This window comes from Trachurus japonicus, chromosome 23, assembly GCF_045865225.1.
Source record: "Trachurus japonicus isolate A0001 chromosome 23, Traja_1.0".
In the NCBI taxonomy this organism is placed as follows: Eukaryota; Metazoa; Chordata; class Actinopteri; order Carangiformes; family Carangidae; genus Trachurus; species Trachurus japonicus.
The window spans coordinates 14,196,557-14,213,561 of NC_140929.1; the positions used below are offsets into that span (position 1 = coordinate 14,196,557).

The 17,005-nt window shown below is 41.1% G+C and overlaps 1 protein-coding gene across 13 annotated transcripts in view; it reads right to left on the reverse strand.

Annotated features, from left to right (window-relative positions):
* Nucleotides 1-540: 540 nt before the first annotated feature.
* Nucleotides 541-17,005, reverse strand: part of nrcama (neuronal cell adhesion molecule a) — a 51,092-nt gene continuing 34,627 nt past the window's right edge. For 6 of the 13 annotated variants that reach the window (XM_085768666.1, XM_085768663.1, XM_085768665.1 and 3 more), the window contains 24 exons: nucleotides 15,662-15,773; nucleotides 15,257-15,441; nucleotides 14,680-14,811; nucleotides 14,150-14,293; nucleotides 13,920-14,031; nucleotides 13,638-13,804; nucleotides 13,366-13,513; nucleotides 13,117-13,241; nucleotides 12,340-12,369; nucleotides 11,641-11,742; nucleotides 11,269-11,466; nucleotides 11,114-11,184; nucleotides 10,772-10,997; nucleotides 9,984-10,099; nucleotides 9,089-9,296; nucleotides 8,551-8,673; nucleotides 8,116-8,292; nucleotides 7,906-7,938; nucleotides 7,248-7,313; nucleotides 6,424-6,546; nucleotides 6,102-6,257; nucleotides 5,596-5,727; nucleotides 5,408-5,486; nucleotides 3,137-3,876 (listed from right to left, as the gene is read on the reverse strand). In XM_085768666.1, the coding sequence (XP_085624792.1) occupies nucleotides 3,642-3,876; nucleotides 5,408-5,486; nucleotides 5,596-5,727; nucleotides 6,102-6,257; nucleotides 6,424-6,546; nucleotides 7,248-7,313; nucleotides 7,906-7,938; nucleotides 8,116-8,292; nucleotides 8,551-8,673; nucleotides 9,089-9,296; nucleotides 9,984-10,099; nucleotides 10,772-10,997; nucleotides 11,114-11,184; nucleotides 11,269-11,466; nucleotides 11,641-11,742; nucleotides 12,340-12,369; nucleotides 13,117-13,241; nucleotides 13,366-13,513; nucleotides 13,638-13,804; nucleotides 13,920-14,031; nucleotides 14,150-14,293; nucleotides 14,680-14,811; nucleotides 15,257-15,441; nucleotides 15,662-15,773 (3,200 nt within the window). In that variant the 3' untranslated portion in view covers nucleotides 3,137-3,641. Of the gene's footprint in view, nucleotides 3,877-5,407; nucleotides 5,487-5,595; nucleotides 5,728-6,101; nucleotides 6,258-6,423; nucleotides 6,547-7,247; nucleotides 7,314-7,905; nucleotides 7,939-8,115; nucleotides 8,293-8,550; nucleotides 8,674-9,088; nucleotides 9,297-9,983; nucleotides 10,100-10,771; nucleotides 10,998-11,113; nucleotides 11,185-11,268; nucleotides 11,467-11,640; nucleotides 11,743-12,339; nucleotides 12,370-13,116; nucleotides 13,242-13,365; nucleotides 13,514-13,637; nucleotides 13,805-13,919; nucleotides 14,032-14,149; nucleotides 14,294-14,679; nucleotides 14,812-15,256; nucleotides 15,442-15,661; nucleotides 15,774-17,005 lie in introns of all 13 variants that reach the window. The other 7 variants (XM_085768668.1, XM_085768667.1, XM_085768672.1 and 4 more) reach the window with 4 other exon arrangements.

Sequence of the window (17,005 nt, forward strand, 5' to 3'; positions counted from 1 at the left end):
AGCCACACACACACAAACATACACTCGGCACCCACTTTCGTTCTGTTGCACTGATCACAATAGGAAGACAGGACTGATTTGAAATCCTGAAACCAACATTTATTTCTTCTTTTTTTTTTAAACTTCATTTAAAATACAAAATATTTTGCAATATACTGTAGAGTAAACCATTTTGACAGCCTTTCATGCTTCTCATGTAGCTTCAACATTTACCAGAATGTCAGATTATATCATATCATATACTGTATTATCCTACTGTATGTTCACCAGTCACTAGAACATTGTCTCCAGGGCATTCACACTCAAGTGCGCCAGTCCGTTTTTCTGTCCATGCCGGCTCTGTATGCTCCAAATTACAGTTTAGTTTTTTTTAAGTGCACACTCTTAAAAAAGATGTGTCAGTTTCAGGAGACGTCTAGTTTAGAACAACAGTTTCACAGCATTCTGTGTTCAGATACTGCACGTTGTCCTAAATTAGATTCATGGAATTTTTTTTTTTGAAACGATGAATCCTGTTTAAGCGTGTGCCTTTTTTTTAAATATAAAAAATACAGAAAAAGGTGCATGAACAGTCAGAGACAAACAATACAGGTGTCACAAGAGCTCAGTCACAAGTTAAATAATCTCCTTTGATACCTGATAGGCTAAATGTTTTTGAGCAAATTCACCTGACGAGTTAGAAAATAAAAATTGAAGGAATAAAATAATAAATTTCACAGCAAATGAAAAGAGTGAAAACTGCAAATAGTCTCATCTCACGCAAAGCCATTCTGCAACCCTCCCTTACCCATAATGCAGCAGAGGCCAAGCTCTCACCTCTGACCTCGACACGTCTAACGCTCAGTTCAGGCCATTATTTACAAAATACAACAAAAATATCTACATGTGGAAAGCTGACACGTTGCAACCTAAAAACTTGATGCAAGTTATGATAAACCTAAAACATGGAAATGTTCTTTTGGGGGAAAATAAAGAAAAAAAAAAAGTCTTGTATCTCCTGTCGAGAGTAGGCGCAGACTGCTTGACACAGAATTATAGACTGTAATCCATGGAAATAGAAAGCTATACTATACATCACGCACGCTTTAGTATAGTTGCATGCATGTGCTGCACACACACGCACAGATGCACCCAAACATCCATACACACACACACTCACACACACACACACACACACACACCATCATACATGCACCCACACATTCACACACAAGCTTCATTCATTTACAGTAATATAAAACTCACTGAGTGCTGCGCTCGGATCGTGACGACATTACACAGATATAAGGTTAAATGCATAAACCAAAGTCACCAGTGTGTTTACCATTTGCAAGTGAAACAAGCAACATTTTCATTCACATAAAGAGATACACTTGTTTCCACATTCAGTATCATTACACAATTTTTTTCCGACCCCATCTCTTCTAAGTGCAACCAGTAACAGTAAGTCCCGTTCTTATAGAGTCTGGTTCCCATTGGCAGTTACCTGGTGAGTAGGTTGGCAGTAGTTTAGTGCTGCTGAACAGCAGCTCCCCCTTGAGGTGAACGGGTTAGGAGGAGAATGAGCTGAAATGAAACACATGAGGTGTGATGATGTCACATCAGGCGTCCATGCTGCGACCTCAGGTTTCCTACACATTTGCTCAGTCTTCTATGGCTGGATTTGTGTGATTTGTCTGCTTCTATACCAAATGGGCTGATGAGAGTTCCATAACATGATTGTCAACAAGGCCATAACAATCTGCAATTGAAAATTATTCCTTACAACAAATGTCAGTGCATAACTGTGAAAATGTTGTGTTTTTTTTACAACCACTTTTAAATATTTCTCATCCCTGTGTAGGAACCTTGGACCTTTATTTTTTTATTTTTGAACTAATAAGCCCATATGGGTGTTTTACAATACTTTGTGACCACATAGCTCAGAATAAAGGGTTGTTGATTTCATGTGCCCATATGAATGAACCTCAACAAAATCCAGTGGAGCTTCTTTTCCATGAAAATTTAATGCAGTTTTTTTTTTTTTTTTTTTTTTAATCACACAGCATCTGCAGTTGTTATTCAGATAAAGTAAGATGGTATTTTTCTGTGTCCTGTATTGAGCCCAGATCTGTCCTGTGCATGAAGAGGGATGTCTATGGATCTAAAGTCACTGTTCTCTACAAAGGCACTAGAAACCATGCTAAGAGGTCATGTGTACTCTCAGTAAACCTCTTCATGCAACAGCGTTTCTCTTTTCTGCCAGTTTATACGTAGCAGACACGGACGTGGAAATGCTATTGGAGACAATGCTGGGGTAAAGCAGTTAGTTCTGGAAATACCAGCGGTGGCCTGAAAACAGAGTCTTGCACATAGGCCACGGATACGGGGTGGACGCACTTGACAATGACACTGGAACAATCACACCTACAACTTGTGTTCAGTTAGTGCTCGGTAAGAAGAAGCATATAGGCTCAGTGTGTGGGGGAAAAGCAAAAGCAAAAAGAGCAAGCTTGAGAAAAAACATGAGGCTAATAACGGACCAAATCAGTGTGAGGGTTCTGGCTGGCTGGCGTGATAAGAAGTGACTGAACATTGAGTTCAAAGTGTTTCTAGACAGGTTTCCAATGACTGCAAATGGACATCCCTGACCTTGAAATATAGCGTTCTTCTTATTCTATTACATATGTACAAACATTTGTCTCAAAAAAGAAAAAAAGAAATATTCTAGTTTCTACTTTGAGTCACACATTTCACAGCAGTGTCCACAAAGACACTGCTGCCATTTTTTTCTATATCGTACGCCATTTAACACTTTCCGACTAGAAGAAAAGCAACAAAACAATGAAGTCATCATACCCGGTCTCTAGTAGGCGTGCACCTATACAGTCTCAACACGCAGCTCACCTCCGCAACAACTGACACAACGATGGTAAAACGCTTCACAGAATCATGATTTACTCCATGCAGATGTTTATGAATGTGATTGAATGCATATTTTGCCTGCCTGCGGGTCATGTACTGTACTTTGATAAAATATATATTTGGATACATCATGTTTTGTATGTTTGCAAAGGAGATTAAATGGCACTAACACAAACACACATTCACACACACACACACACACACACACACACACACACACACACACCCGCACACACACATACACACATACACACATATACACTTGGCCACACCCCTGCTCAGTCTGAGTGGTATACTCCTTCTTGTACATTCCTTCTGCTTTTCTGTATTGCTTCCTCTCTCTCCCTCCCTCCCTCCTCTCAGAGTCTCCACATCCCTCTTTTCACGCCTTCTTTCAACCGTCATGGTGGGGTGGGGTGGGGTGGGGTTAGGTGGGGTCGGTGTGGGTCTTCGCCAGGTTGAGTGTGTGTTGATCGGAGGAAGGTCACAGTGTGACGAGGGAGGGGGGGGGGCGGGCGGGTGTGGAGATGAGGGCGTGACAGCAAGTCTTGGTGACGGGTAGCCATGGCCACCGAAGTGACAGCCACCACGGTAAAAAGGTAGGTGTCCACAACAGCTGTCACCTTAGCAACTGCCACCACGGAGATGGTCACATTTGCCAGGGTGACGAGGAGTGGCCGCAGTTATCATCACAGCCAGGCGGCGGCGGCGGCGGCGGCGGTGGTGGCGGCCCTTCGTTAGACAAACGAGTTCATGGCGTTGACGGGCGACGGGGCCTCTGAACTCTCGTTGCCTTCGTGTGTGTCTTTCTCTTTCTTGCCGCTGTACTGGCCAATGAAGGAGCCGTCCTCATTGAACTGGCCGTCCCCGCCCTCCCCGTAGTCCACCAGGCTGTCGTCGCTCTCATCGCGGCGCACCGTCCCGTTGGACGGTGTCCGGCTGCCCTTCAGTGGCTTGTGGTCCTCCGTGTCACTATAATAAGAGGTTGGAGGGAAGGTTATTGAGGAAGATAACTCATACAGTTTGTTCTGCAGTGGTCAGAAACCTGAGGGCCCACACAAAGGGACACGGCTCTTATTCAAGCATTAGCAGTTTACAACTAATCTGGCTTTTCCACTGCACAAGTGTACCCAGCAACAGTCTCTTACAGTTTGGTTTAAAGATCAGGACCAAACATATATGGTATAATTCCCATTGAAAATGATGCAAAGTCTGGTACTGTACAGTGGAGCAGCTCAGCTATGTAGCCTATATAGTAGGATCTATAGTGTTAGTGCCGTATTGCTTTAAGCCTGGATGCTGTTAAGATTCAGGGTTAGTGACCACTGCTCAAAAGGGGATTTTGCAAACACGTGCTGTTCAGTCCTTTGCAACACTTTACCTGCAGTAGAATGCAATTTCTGAAATCAGTTCAGTCAATATGCTTTCAGTTTACATGCAATAATCAAAATGCACTTCATTATTTTTGCAAATTAGCATTAACATTCTGTCCATTAGCTCCATTTGTCTAAAACCACCCCTAGTCTATTCAATGCTGCAGCAAGGAAGCTCTACAGTCAGGATCACCCTGTACATTTCAACTCTTTGCTCAAGGTGTCTAAATAAATGACAATAATTTAATAATCAAATGACAACATGATTAAATGGAGGAAGCCAGAGAAGTAGTAGCAGTGATATTTTACGTTAAATTTTGGTCTAAATGTTATAACTGTTGTTATGGTGTTGACTATGTCACAGTGATGCGTATTTAGTCCATGTGCTTTGTCCTCGCTTTTAGTTTCACTCCAGTCAGACACAGAGCTGAAAGATGTTCGTATAATTGCATGCTGGTTTTTACCACATCTCGTCTTACCTCTCCATAGACCTAAACCCCCGTCAAAAAAAACAAAGATAAAAAAAAAAAAAAATGGAAGGACACATGAAAAGCAGTTCATGAGCTATGAGTCTAGTCTTTGTGAGCTTTTCATAGACAATGATTTCACAATTTTACGTGGCAAGGCATGCATATGGAAACACTTTAAGCACAAAGGCATCCACATTGGTAGCTAAATAAAATACACCATCACAGCTAGTATTAACAATATTATTATTAATTCCTGAGATTTGTTAAAGTTAGGATTAATTAGTCTAGGTAATTGATGGAATTGTGATGAAAACTATACATTTGTGTTTTTATTTGAGGTAACATAGTAAAAGAGACAGGACTACTTGTTAAAATGGACATTTTTGCAGTCTGTCAAGTTCTATTGATTAGATGGCTCGGTTACAGTGTGAGTTGGTCATTACAAGGATCAGCACAGCGCAGTGTAGGTTTTTTTTTTTTGCCTTGCCTCTATGGAGTGTTTGGTAATGGAGTCTGGTGGGGAGAGTGTCTCTGCAGCCTGGTAAAATGTTCTACATACAAATAGCCAAGTCAGGACACAATGAATGGGGAAAAAAGATGCTGTAAGTCACGTGGTTAGATTTTTCTGACAGCAAGAATGACACGTTACTGCTCTCTCACCTGTATTCTCCGAATGTCCCATCATCCTCCTTCATAGGCTGGTTCTCAGGGTCTTGGTGAGCATCTTCTTTCTCTTTCACTGTGGATCACAAGGTGTTTTTTTTGTTTTTTTTAAACTACCAAATCTATCTATGCAAAAATGCTTAAAATATCAGTATGTACTGTAATGTAGGAATAATGTGCATTACCTGGATATTTGCCACCTTTGTTCCTCTTGATGAAGCATACGATGAGAAGGACCAAGATGAGAAGAGCGATGGCACACATCAGTCCAATAAACCAGCCCTGAGTGGCGATGTCCACCTGACGGTTGGGTACAGCTGGACACACAGAGAAGGGACAGAAAGATGGAGACAGAGAAGATGAGCATATATTTTCTGTCATTATTTAAATCCAGACTGTTCAGAGGCTGTAAACACTGAAATGGGATTTTAAAAGGGGTTAATATGCAATGATCGTTCAGGCACTGAACAAGGAAAAACAAAAGTCACAACAGTAAAAACAATGGACCTCTTAGTGATGATTTTAGGTGACATGCATCAAACCAACTTGATGGCGACTTCTACCATGCTTGTACACTATCTAGGGAACTATACTACCATATATTCATGTATGAATGTAACACGGCAGACACAAAAACGGGACAGAAAAAATTAAATACAAAGACCATCTATCCTGAGGCATGCCGCCTCACCTGGCACCGTAACGTCCACTTCACCTGTGCTGTGGACAGTCGGGTCAGACGGGTCTCTAGCTACCAGACGCAACTTATAGGTCGTCCCCGGCTTTAAACCTTTTATCGTATGCGAGTGTGAACCGTTTACCAACTCCTTTTTCCAGTCCTCTTTACCTAGAGTTGGAGTTGAGGATGGAAAAGAATAAAATTCAAGGGAAAAGAGGTTTCGGTATTTGATTGATGATATTTAACCACCAGTTTTGAAGGTTAAAATCATTGTTATTGATAAGCTATTGAATGTTAAGTGTAGAGAAGATTGAAATATAAAGTGAAGCCTTACTGTTTTCTACAATATACTCCACATATACATTCTTATGGTGTCCAAAGTATTCCCAACTGATCACTGCACCATCGTCCAATACAGATGTATTAACTGTACCAAATGCAGGGCCTACAGGAGGCGCTGAGCACACAAGAGAGGAAAAAAGTATTTATTCAAAATGTGTAATGAACCAATTCACAATGTCACCTGAATTTTCAATAAGAAGATATGGAATAAAACCATTCAAAGCTTTGGGGCTTAAATGTGTAAACATCCATAACACCTCCTGGACAACATGCCAATGTGAACTAGTGTCTACAAATCTTTAGTTGACTTCAGATTTAGCTTGATGTGAAATACGAACAATCATCCTGGAAATTAAGTTGTAATGGGAAAACAAAAACTATTTGCCTATCTATCTATTTCAAGTTAGAGAAAAACAGGAAAAACAGGCCCCGGCCAAAATTTGATTAGTCATGTCTGCCACCTACATAGTTCCTCTTTAATAACAAGAGAACCATTAGAGTGATCTTACATACAAAAAACACAATAGTTATAGTTGCAACAGAAATGCCCATCTCAGCACAGACTTGAATATCAGAGTATATTAAAACCAGTAGCACCAATGTAACTGTAAGAGAAATGAACACTTCCTGAACTTGGAGTTTTCCTCAAACAAGTGAAAATATCAACTTATTTAAAAGTGACATTGTAATATCTCAACTGGTCAAAGGTTTTTGGTGTTTAAACAGTTGCCAAGTTGAATCATCTCTGCAGCAATGACTTGGTGGGGAGATAAATGTGGAGGTACAGTAGTGGGGGGACACAGGGAGTGCTTGTACCCTTGTGAATCGGGTGATGCAGAGACTGAGTGATGGGGGAGGTTGGGTGAGGGGGCTCTGTGGGGCCTGAAAGAACATGGAAAAGAGTGAGACAACACATGTTCAGATCACAACTGAGCAGAGCCGTGCACAACATGCTGAGTGAACACAACACCTTCAAATCCTGAGATTCTGTTAAACTCAACACCTGCTTCAGCTCTGCACCCCAAAAAACCTTGGTCGCAGCATTGCAGCATGCATGTTATTTAGTTCTTTTATATGCAGTATATAACGCATCAGCAGGTAAATAGAATGAGTTAGTCCTACATCAACTACAAATGCATTCACAAGCATCATGCCAGAGGTCTAATAAAAACGTTCATTTGACAAAAACAAAACAACTGCAAGCAGAGCTAATTTTAAGGCATAAAATCCTCTATTTTAGACTGTTAAAGTAAATACAGCCTATTCTATCCGAATAGGAAACAAGCATCGCTGCTTGCGTTTGCCATGGAAGTCTGCCACACTTAAATCCTGTTTATTTACATGGGAGCTTGCTAACATGCTAATTTAGCAGCATGCAGGAAAAAGTAAAATAAATGCAAATATCAATGCTAAGTCAATTATATCTGATGTTGTAATTAGCATGCAGTGACTTCCACTGGCCAACTTGGGTTACCTTTGCCCGTCACTACAGTGGGCTGAGTACGAGCTTCAGAGAGAGAAAGAGATAGAGATAGAGGAGTGTAAGGACGAATGCAACAGAGCCTCACATATGTAATATCAGGGCTCTGTCATACTGAATACTCCCTTTATGCCCATTATCCTAATTTGGTACACATAAAGCAAAATGTAAATCAAATTGTACATTTATGTGGGCAGGACTTACTTGTGTCCATGAGTGTGGAGGCCTCGTCTGTGATGTTGGGGCCAGAGCCCTTGATTGTATTTGCATTCAAGTAAAACTTGTACAGCATGCTGGAGTTCAAGCTGCTCAGGGTAACGGTGGTCTCGTTGGCCTGAATGGTCATGACCGTGGGTGGTCCCAGCACATTGCTTCTGTTGACTGTCAAAAATGGGGAAAAAAGACAGGATGATGGGAGAAGGAAAAAGGTTGGATTTAGGAATCCACACATAGTTTTTTTTTTCCGGCTTTTATGCCTACAGTTGACAGGACAGGAGAGAAATAGGAAATGGGGAGAGGGAGGGAGGGAGAGAGAGAGAGAGAGAGAGAGAGGAAGAATGGGATGCAGCAAAGGGCCCTTCCTTCTGCATTATTCTAGTGGAGGACAAAGGAAGTGTGACAGGCTAGGGGTAAGCCTACCTGGCTGGTATGTCAGTGTGTATCCAATGAGGCGTCCATTGTTGTTCGCTGGTGGAGCCCAAACCACAGTGAGAAAGTCCAAACCATGTTCAATGACATTTATAGAAGATGGAGGCCCCGGGACTGAAAACAAAACCAGAGCCATAGTCAGGGTCTGTTGCAGACAGGATCATTCAAAGGACATTTACATACTGTACAAAGGGACAAGAGAGCAGTTTATGGACGGGGATGATTGGTACTATAGGTCCAATACTGGACATCTTGAAGAGGAACCACTCAAATACTGGTAAATATAGAACTCTATTCACACCTTTACATACTAGCAGTGGGTACTTTTGTTTACGAGAGCCTCATTTGTGCTCTGTGAATGATTGTTCTTTAAAGTCAGGGAAGACACACAGAAAGTTTTAACGTACAGTATAAAAATTCTACTCTACAGTCATTTTGGAGATGAATAGGTGTGTGAGATAATGCATAAAGAAAACAAAAAACTCAGTTTAACATGAATGATATGCTAGAATAATACTAGTCGACACACCTCCTTCAAGAGTTTCAAATGCCTTGCTGGGGCTCGGAGGTCCTTCTCCTCTGGAATTCAGGACCCTGATGAAGAGGCTGTAGAGGCTGTAAGGCTCCAGGCCGGGCAGACGCCCGTCGGATCGGTTCCCAGTGAACGTCAAGACCTGCACCTCCTCATCCTTCTCTGCCTGTGTCTCCTGCAAGCCACGCTCCCGACGATAGTATACCTAGAGGAGATGCAACATGAGTTTGTGTCCAGTCTGATGTGTTATTTTTTAAATTAGAATTTGCCTTATAACGTATAACATGGTAATGTATAATCTCTGGGTCAACACAGGAATGTTTTGTGAAAACCTGCCTTAAGTGAGTATTGAGTATTTCAAAATACAGATAATGCCTATTTCATCTCTGTAATGGTAATATTGACATTAAATTAAGTAACAATTTTAAAGTGTGTTTTTTTCTTCTGTTAGTAGTTTCCTGTGTTGTTTGACTGTGTATTGTTGGTTGTATTCATGGGTTGTATTGTATACTCATGCTTTAACCTTTTATTTCTGTGTTTAAGGCACTACATCCTGAGAGCCTGACCTCCATGTGTCTACTGCTCATTGGATAATTGATAAAGGGCAGCCATTTTGTGGTTGTGTACATATAGGTTGTATCTTCACAGTCTGTAAGGAAACACTAATGGGGGCAATGTGGGGTTGAAAAGAAGTGGGGATCTTTAGCACAAGTGTTGGCATTTCTGGCTTGTTGTTCACATCTCATCACACATCGCATTTAGGAAAAACAACTATAAAATGTCAGACAGAAGGGTCTGATGAGTGTTCAATATTCACCAATTAAGTTTTGTATCAGAGGTGAGAGACAGAGCAGCAGCATTACCTACAATGACATGTTGGATAAAATAATACCTTGTATCCCTGTAGTTTTCCCCTTACTGAAGAGAGAGGCACAGGCTCCCAGTGTACCACTGCCAGCGTGCTGTTATGGACCATGACCTTCAAACTGTCGGGAGCAGACGAAGGCACTGGAAAAAAAACATTCAGAAACAGAAGCAGTTAGTAAGGATCTAGCTTCAAGACACCACAACTCCACAACATAAACAAATAAATAGACAAAAAGTACAATCACAAAATGACAAAATACAAACATACATGTCGTTAAAAATGTTTAGGACCAAAAAGAGATTTAAATGTTGGTTGAAGGGTTAGGTTAGTGGATTTGAAATTACGTAAAAGTAACAGAAGCTGGTTGAAATGATCATTTATAGGTGAAATTATTTTGTTTTTAAGTGTATAACTCCAATTAAGAATTGAGAGGTCCTAATTAAAAGAACTGTAAAAAAAAAAACACGCACATCAAATAGGCCCAGTTGGGATGGGTGCTGGATAAAGAAGGGAATACTAAAACAATAAAGAAAATCTGCACACCATAGAAGCTCCCTTTTAAAGATTTAATAGCAATTAAATCTATTAAATATTTAAAAGGGAGCTTCTATGGTGTGCAGATTTTCTTTATTGTTTTAGGTCCTAATTAAAAACAAAAAAAAAACAAGAACAAATTTAAATGGCCTACGACCCAGACCCTGACATACAGATTGAAACCACACACAAGACATGTTTCTGTAAAACATTAATTTGTAACCTATTCCTATTGTGATTAAATTTGACCCATGATGTTTTATCATCAGTTCACTCACAGTCTTCTCCAGAGTAGGCAGTCACTGCTTCAGCATCTGGTGCACTGCCATAATCGTTCAGAGCCTGAACCTTGATTTCGTACGGCACGTATGTGGGGGTTCCAGTCACGACGAAGCGGGAGGCGTTGACCACGTTTTCTGACGACCATTCCTCATTGGTGTCCTTCTGTCTCCACTGCACTTTATACTCCAGACCAGGCCCATTGGCCTGAAAGCCAGTCAGCGGCTGTACACAGAATAATTTCAATTAGTCTCTTGCTGGAAAATTGATAGTCAGATACAGTTAATGGAAGACCACACTCTGCCAAACACATCCTTTTGGTCCCATTAAAGAGAACTTACTGTCCAGGAGATGACCAAGTTGTCCGCCTCAGTTCCTTGTCCACGAACATCTGATGGGTTTTCATCAGGAGCTGAGGAAATCAAATCTGGTTTAATCTCAATATGCAATAATTTTAACATGATTATATTTTCTGGAAGATAACCATGTTCCCTACCTGCAGGGTTGGTCCTGTATTGGCGTGAGGGCTGGCTCGGCCCACTGTAGCCAACGTGGTTCTGAGCCAACACTCGGAAAGAGTAGTACACATATGGGGAGAGGTTTAAATGTGCTGTGGTGCTCGTGCCGACAACCTCTGTCAGGTTTACCCAAAGTCCTGGCGTGTGGAGCAGATCCTCATATTGTACCAAAAAGCCTAAGAAGATAATTAAAAAAAAAACATTTCTGTGGTTAAATTTAATCACTGTGGCAACTAACATGGAGATTCATGACTGTGCAGTGTCTAGTTTTGAGTTTGGCAGCAAACTAATGTGAGTGTATCTCAAAGAAACTGCTGCAAAACTAAGCAGCAAACATGAACACTTCATACTCTGTGTGGGACTGTTGTGTTCATCCCCGGGGATCCAGGTGAGCTGAACACTCCTCTCTGTCTGGTCGGTCAGCTCCAGGTCAGTCGGAGGGTCGGGTTTTTCTGCCAACACAATATGAAGCTCAGAACCACCCAACAAAATGTGAAACCTTATCTGATAGAGTTGCTTTTAGAGCTACTGACACTTTTTGCTGTATTATTAAAAACACCATTGTGCAGTAAATTGGACATGGAGTGATTCAATTTGAAACATACTGAATCAATGCAACAAACAGAAAGAAGAGTATACAGTACTGCTCTGAAAGCAGTTTTCATGACAAAAAAACAAAAAATTGGAAGTGTTATATGAAGACAGTGGTCAAATATACTACATTTATTATTATTTACCAAAAACCAAAAAAGAGAAATTTGTCAAGACAAATTATTTAAAAGTAAGGACATAATCAAGATCCTCAGGTGTTGTCACTTTTGGCTGATTAAGACCAGTACATGTTGAAGCTCAGAGGTCTAATCAGGCGGGTTGAGTGAAAACACCTGTGTGGGTCACCATGCTCAGCTCAGGTATGGTGAAACTGCACTTTTCAAACTAAACAAAACTAAATTAACATTATGGTGCAATAAGTAACAGAAGATAATCGTGCATGAAATAAATGTTGAGACAAAATGGAATTCAGTGATGCTACACTTTTGTTTGTTTACCGTAGACAATAGCCGGAGTAGGAGTTGCCTCTGTGACGGCGAAGAAGCAGAAGTAAAGTGCACAAAGAGGGTTGATGTTAAAGACAGACATTTTAGAAACAGTAGAAAAGCAGGAAATGTTTGACATTGAAAGACCAGAAAAGCGTTTTTAAAGCTATGGTCTACGATTTGAAAGAGGATGAGAAAAATTTGAAAAAAGTCAATCAATTTAGAAGCAAGTGGGCAACACACATACATTGGACTGAATGGGTTTTCTGGGCACTTTTGCAATACCCATATCCTGCCACTTGGGCGCATAACCCTTACCACGGGAGTCTATGGAAGTGTTGTTACTCTCTTATTCCAGTGCTCTAGGTGAGACGAGGAAATTGGATGGAGGGTACGAGCCAATGGGTGCCAGCCGGGGCGCCTGGCTCCCATTGGTCAATTTCTATGCAGGCCCACGGCTGATAGACTGAATGGATTTTTTTGGTTCTTTTTGCTATTTATATTGTGTAGGTCGGACCACAGGACCATAATCGCCGTATAAACGATGTTAATAATAATTACCAATCCTCCAAATCGTAGACCATAGCTTTAATAGAAACGGGACAGAAGGAATAAGTCATTTGTTAGTTTTGGCTCATGTGAAAAAGTATTCAAAACATTGCAGTAATTTACTACGTTTCACTCAGAACAACAGGACGAGAGTTGAACCTTTAACGTCATTTGTGATGTCAACATTCAAAATAATTCAATATACTGAATCCTGTTTATGCACATAAAGCTGTGACGTACCGACAACAGTGAGCATGGCACTGGCTGAGTCCTGGTCCAGGGTTGTGTTCATGATGCAGGTGTAAGTGCCCTCATCTTCATCCGTCACATCTTTAATGGTCAGACTGTCTGTGTCCACCACAAACCTGAAAAAAGCACAACACCGTGAAATGATACTACCTGAATTATATCCCGTTTTTCTACAGGAGGAGGAACTGATTCCAACAGATTGAAGACTTGTAAGCGCCGATCAATTTTCTTTTTTTGTACCTCTCATCATCTGGCAGCTCTCCACTGTCTTTGAGCCAGGTCATGGTGGGGATAAGGGAAGGGTCATGTTTGACTTTGCACTCAAACACAGCACTCATTCCTGTCTGCACCACCTTGTACTCTGGCTGCTTCAGGATACGAGTCGGTTCTGGAGCACAGAAGAGAATACAGAGTGAAAATATTGGATATAGGGGTAAAAATTATTTCCAAGAGCTATTTTAAAAAGCTAAATGTTAAACCATCAAACACAACGTCTCAGTGGGCTATCTGACCTTTAACCTCCAGGAAGACATGATTCTCCTTGATTCCCAGGTTGTTTGTGGCAATGCAGGTGTACTTCCCACTGTTTGCTGGTTGGGCCACATTGATCTCCAGAGTACCATTCTCATGGATCACATATGGGTCACCGTTCTTAACGCTGGTCTGACTGTCCTTGAACCTGCACAAAAACAATTAATAAGACATGTACGGGGAAATATATTTCAAACATGGACAGACACCTACCCTTTCAACATATAATATGTCTTTCAAAATAAGGACAAAATGGATTTTACCATGTGATGATTGGTATTGGTGAGCCGAAGGAGGAACAGTGAAGGAGCGCAGGGTTGTTGGTGATGACCTGGTACACTCGGTTAGATGGGGTGAGCACCCTTGGTGGTTCAGCTGTGTGACAAAGCCAAATACAATACAAATTAGACATCACTACATGTTACAGTATATCTTCTATGCAAATTATACCATAGACTCTGAATCTATCTCCACCTACACATTTTTAACTCACCAAGAACGTTGACAAAAGCATTTGCCATCACATAGCCAAACTCATTGGATGCATGGCACTGGTAGACGGCACTGGAGCCTGACTGCACGTTGCTGAGAATTATAGTGCTGTCCTCCACCTTGCGCCTGGGGTCCTCAGGAGTGTCTATCACAGAACCAGACATGTCCAAATCATTAAAAAAAACATCTCAACGTATTTCTGATAAGTTCTTCTACTCCATCATACTGTAAGGGTCCTCTGTATTTAGGGTTATGATCATTCAGCATAATGCTGCTGAGGGTAACCCTAAACCTGTATATGGCAATGTTGGTGCATTATGCAAACTTTTTATAGAACACCCTGCATTGTGGGGGAAAAAAGAAAAACAATTTTTAAAAAAAGGCAGGTAAAATACTGACGGGGCTGAAAATTCAATTCCCATTGCAACTCCAGTCTAATTTATACACTCTGTTGCTGCCGTGTGTTTTAGATGGAAGTGTGTGTAAATGTAGTACATGCTATTTTTGAAAGCACAGTCTCATTTTACTCACTCTCTATGGGGACTCCATTCACAAACCAGCTAATCTTCGGTTTGGGTTCTCCATTGACTCGACAGGTTAGGATGCCAGTTTCATTTGGAGCAAGGATCAGGTTCCTGGGAGCGCTCACCCAGAAAGGAGCCGCTGGGGATGAACAAGTATAAAGACGCAGAACAAGATGCTTGAGAAGATTTGAGAAAATAACCTTTACTTAGCCTGTATCATATACTTTATTTAGAGATGGAGAAATTGTTGCGTCTGTCAAATGGTGAATCAACACATACAGTATTGATCAAAAACTCAAACTAAATCTCCAAAACATTACATAACACAAGTGATGTGATTCTTTTTTCTCTCTTTGACTATGATGAATCCAGACATTTAGATTGACTGATGATGTCACGAAATACACTCATGAAAAATCATGAAAAACACTCATAGCACTTCCTAAGGATAAAAAGACTACTGTATGCTCTGACATGCACCACTAGAGTGGTACTGTAGGTTCAAATATCTTAATAACTCAAGAATAAAATTGTGTAAACTCAAAAGCAATGCAACAAGAAAGTAGCAGAGTTCATCCACATACCTTTGACATTGACCTTGATGATGTGATGTATAGTGCCCAGGTTGTTTGTGGCCGTACAGCGGTAGTCTCCTGCATCAGTTTCAGTGACATCTGAAATCTTCAGTGTTTTCTTGAAGTCACGGAAAGACATCCTGCTGTTTGGCAGTTCACTTCCATCTTTCATCCAGGAGATCTCTGGAGTGGGCCTAACATGGAAGACGTCAAAACTCAGTTCTGTTTGTTTGATATTTCTGCTTTTTTTTGTATTATGAAAACTATGAAATTTTGTTAAAAAGCACTTGTATAATGTATAATACATTTTTTACATGCTGATTTTCCTTCCTTGTTTATTACTAGCATTTGTTGAAGCAAACAAACCCTTAAGGACAGAGAAACTGATGCAAATTGCTCCAGATGCCAACTTACAGGCCCTCAGCGATGCATTCCAGCTCCAGAGTCTCCCCCCTCAGAACCATTTTGGTGCTGGTGGCGCCCTGAGGTGTCATGAAAGTGGGGGGACGCGGCCCCTCTGGACTGTCTGAACATATGAGAAACACAAGACCAAATCAGAGCCAGGCCACAACTTGAATATTTGAGTTACCCCACGAGGAGTTTAGGGAGTACAACTAGCTCAGGGAGCCATTCACATTCTCATGAAGGTCAAATAGACACTATGAAAAGCGGATAGGGGGATATAATGTGAGTGAATAAAGATCCAACACAATGCAATAAGATCTCCTTGTTTTGCAAGTATAAGGGAACAAGAGGAATCTCCCTGAGATGGGGGTATCCGCCGGTTTGTTGCTATGGCAACATAGGGGGGATCTTGGTGGGAAGCAATCCTCCAGCCACACACATCTGTACAATATGCACATTTCACTGAAGGTTCTCATGGAAGGATCTAGATTCCCTTCTAATTACTCTGCCAAAAAGGTCACTGTCACTTCTTCAACTAAATTCTGCCAAAACTGAAACACTGATTATTGCCCCAGATAGTGCCATCCCCCCCATAAAGCAGCACCTAGGTCAGTTAGGTCTTTCTGTCCAACCAAGTATACGCAACCTAGGCGTTGTTTTTGACAAGGACATGTCCCTGGACCACCACTGTAAACAGTTGGTGAAAAATTGTTTCTATCACTTGCGTAATATAGCGAAACTGAGGTCCATGATTTCAAGACCTGAAATGGAGATGATAATTCATGCTTTTATTTCATCTCGCATTGACTATTGTAATGCTCTTTTTATGTGTTTTAACAAAAAGGCTGTAAATCGCCTTCAAACCGTGCAGAACGCAGCTGCAAGGCTCATAACTGGATCCAAGAAAAGGGAGCATATCACCCCAATTTTATATTCCTTACATTGGTTACCAGTAAATTTTAGGATTCATTTTAAGATTTTAGTACTTGTTTTTAGAGCCCTCCATGAACAAGCTCCCTCGTACATCACTGAGCTGCTGAGACCCTATTCCCCCTTACGTTCACTAAGGTCATCAGACCAGAAACTCTTGATGGTCCCCCGCACCCGTTTTAAAACACGAGGTGACTGCTCTTTCCAGGCCTGTGCCCCTCGCCTTTGGAATGCTCTACCATTCACCTTGCGCAGTATAGAGTCCACTGAAGGTTTTAAGAAAGAACTTAAAACCTATCTTTTTAGACAGGCTTTCAACCGATGTTGACGTTGTGGAGCCTCTGTAAAGTTTTCCTGAAATTGTGCTGTTATGTATTTTTTGTTGTGATCTCTGTACTGTATTTTATTGCATTTTACCCTTGT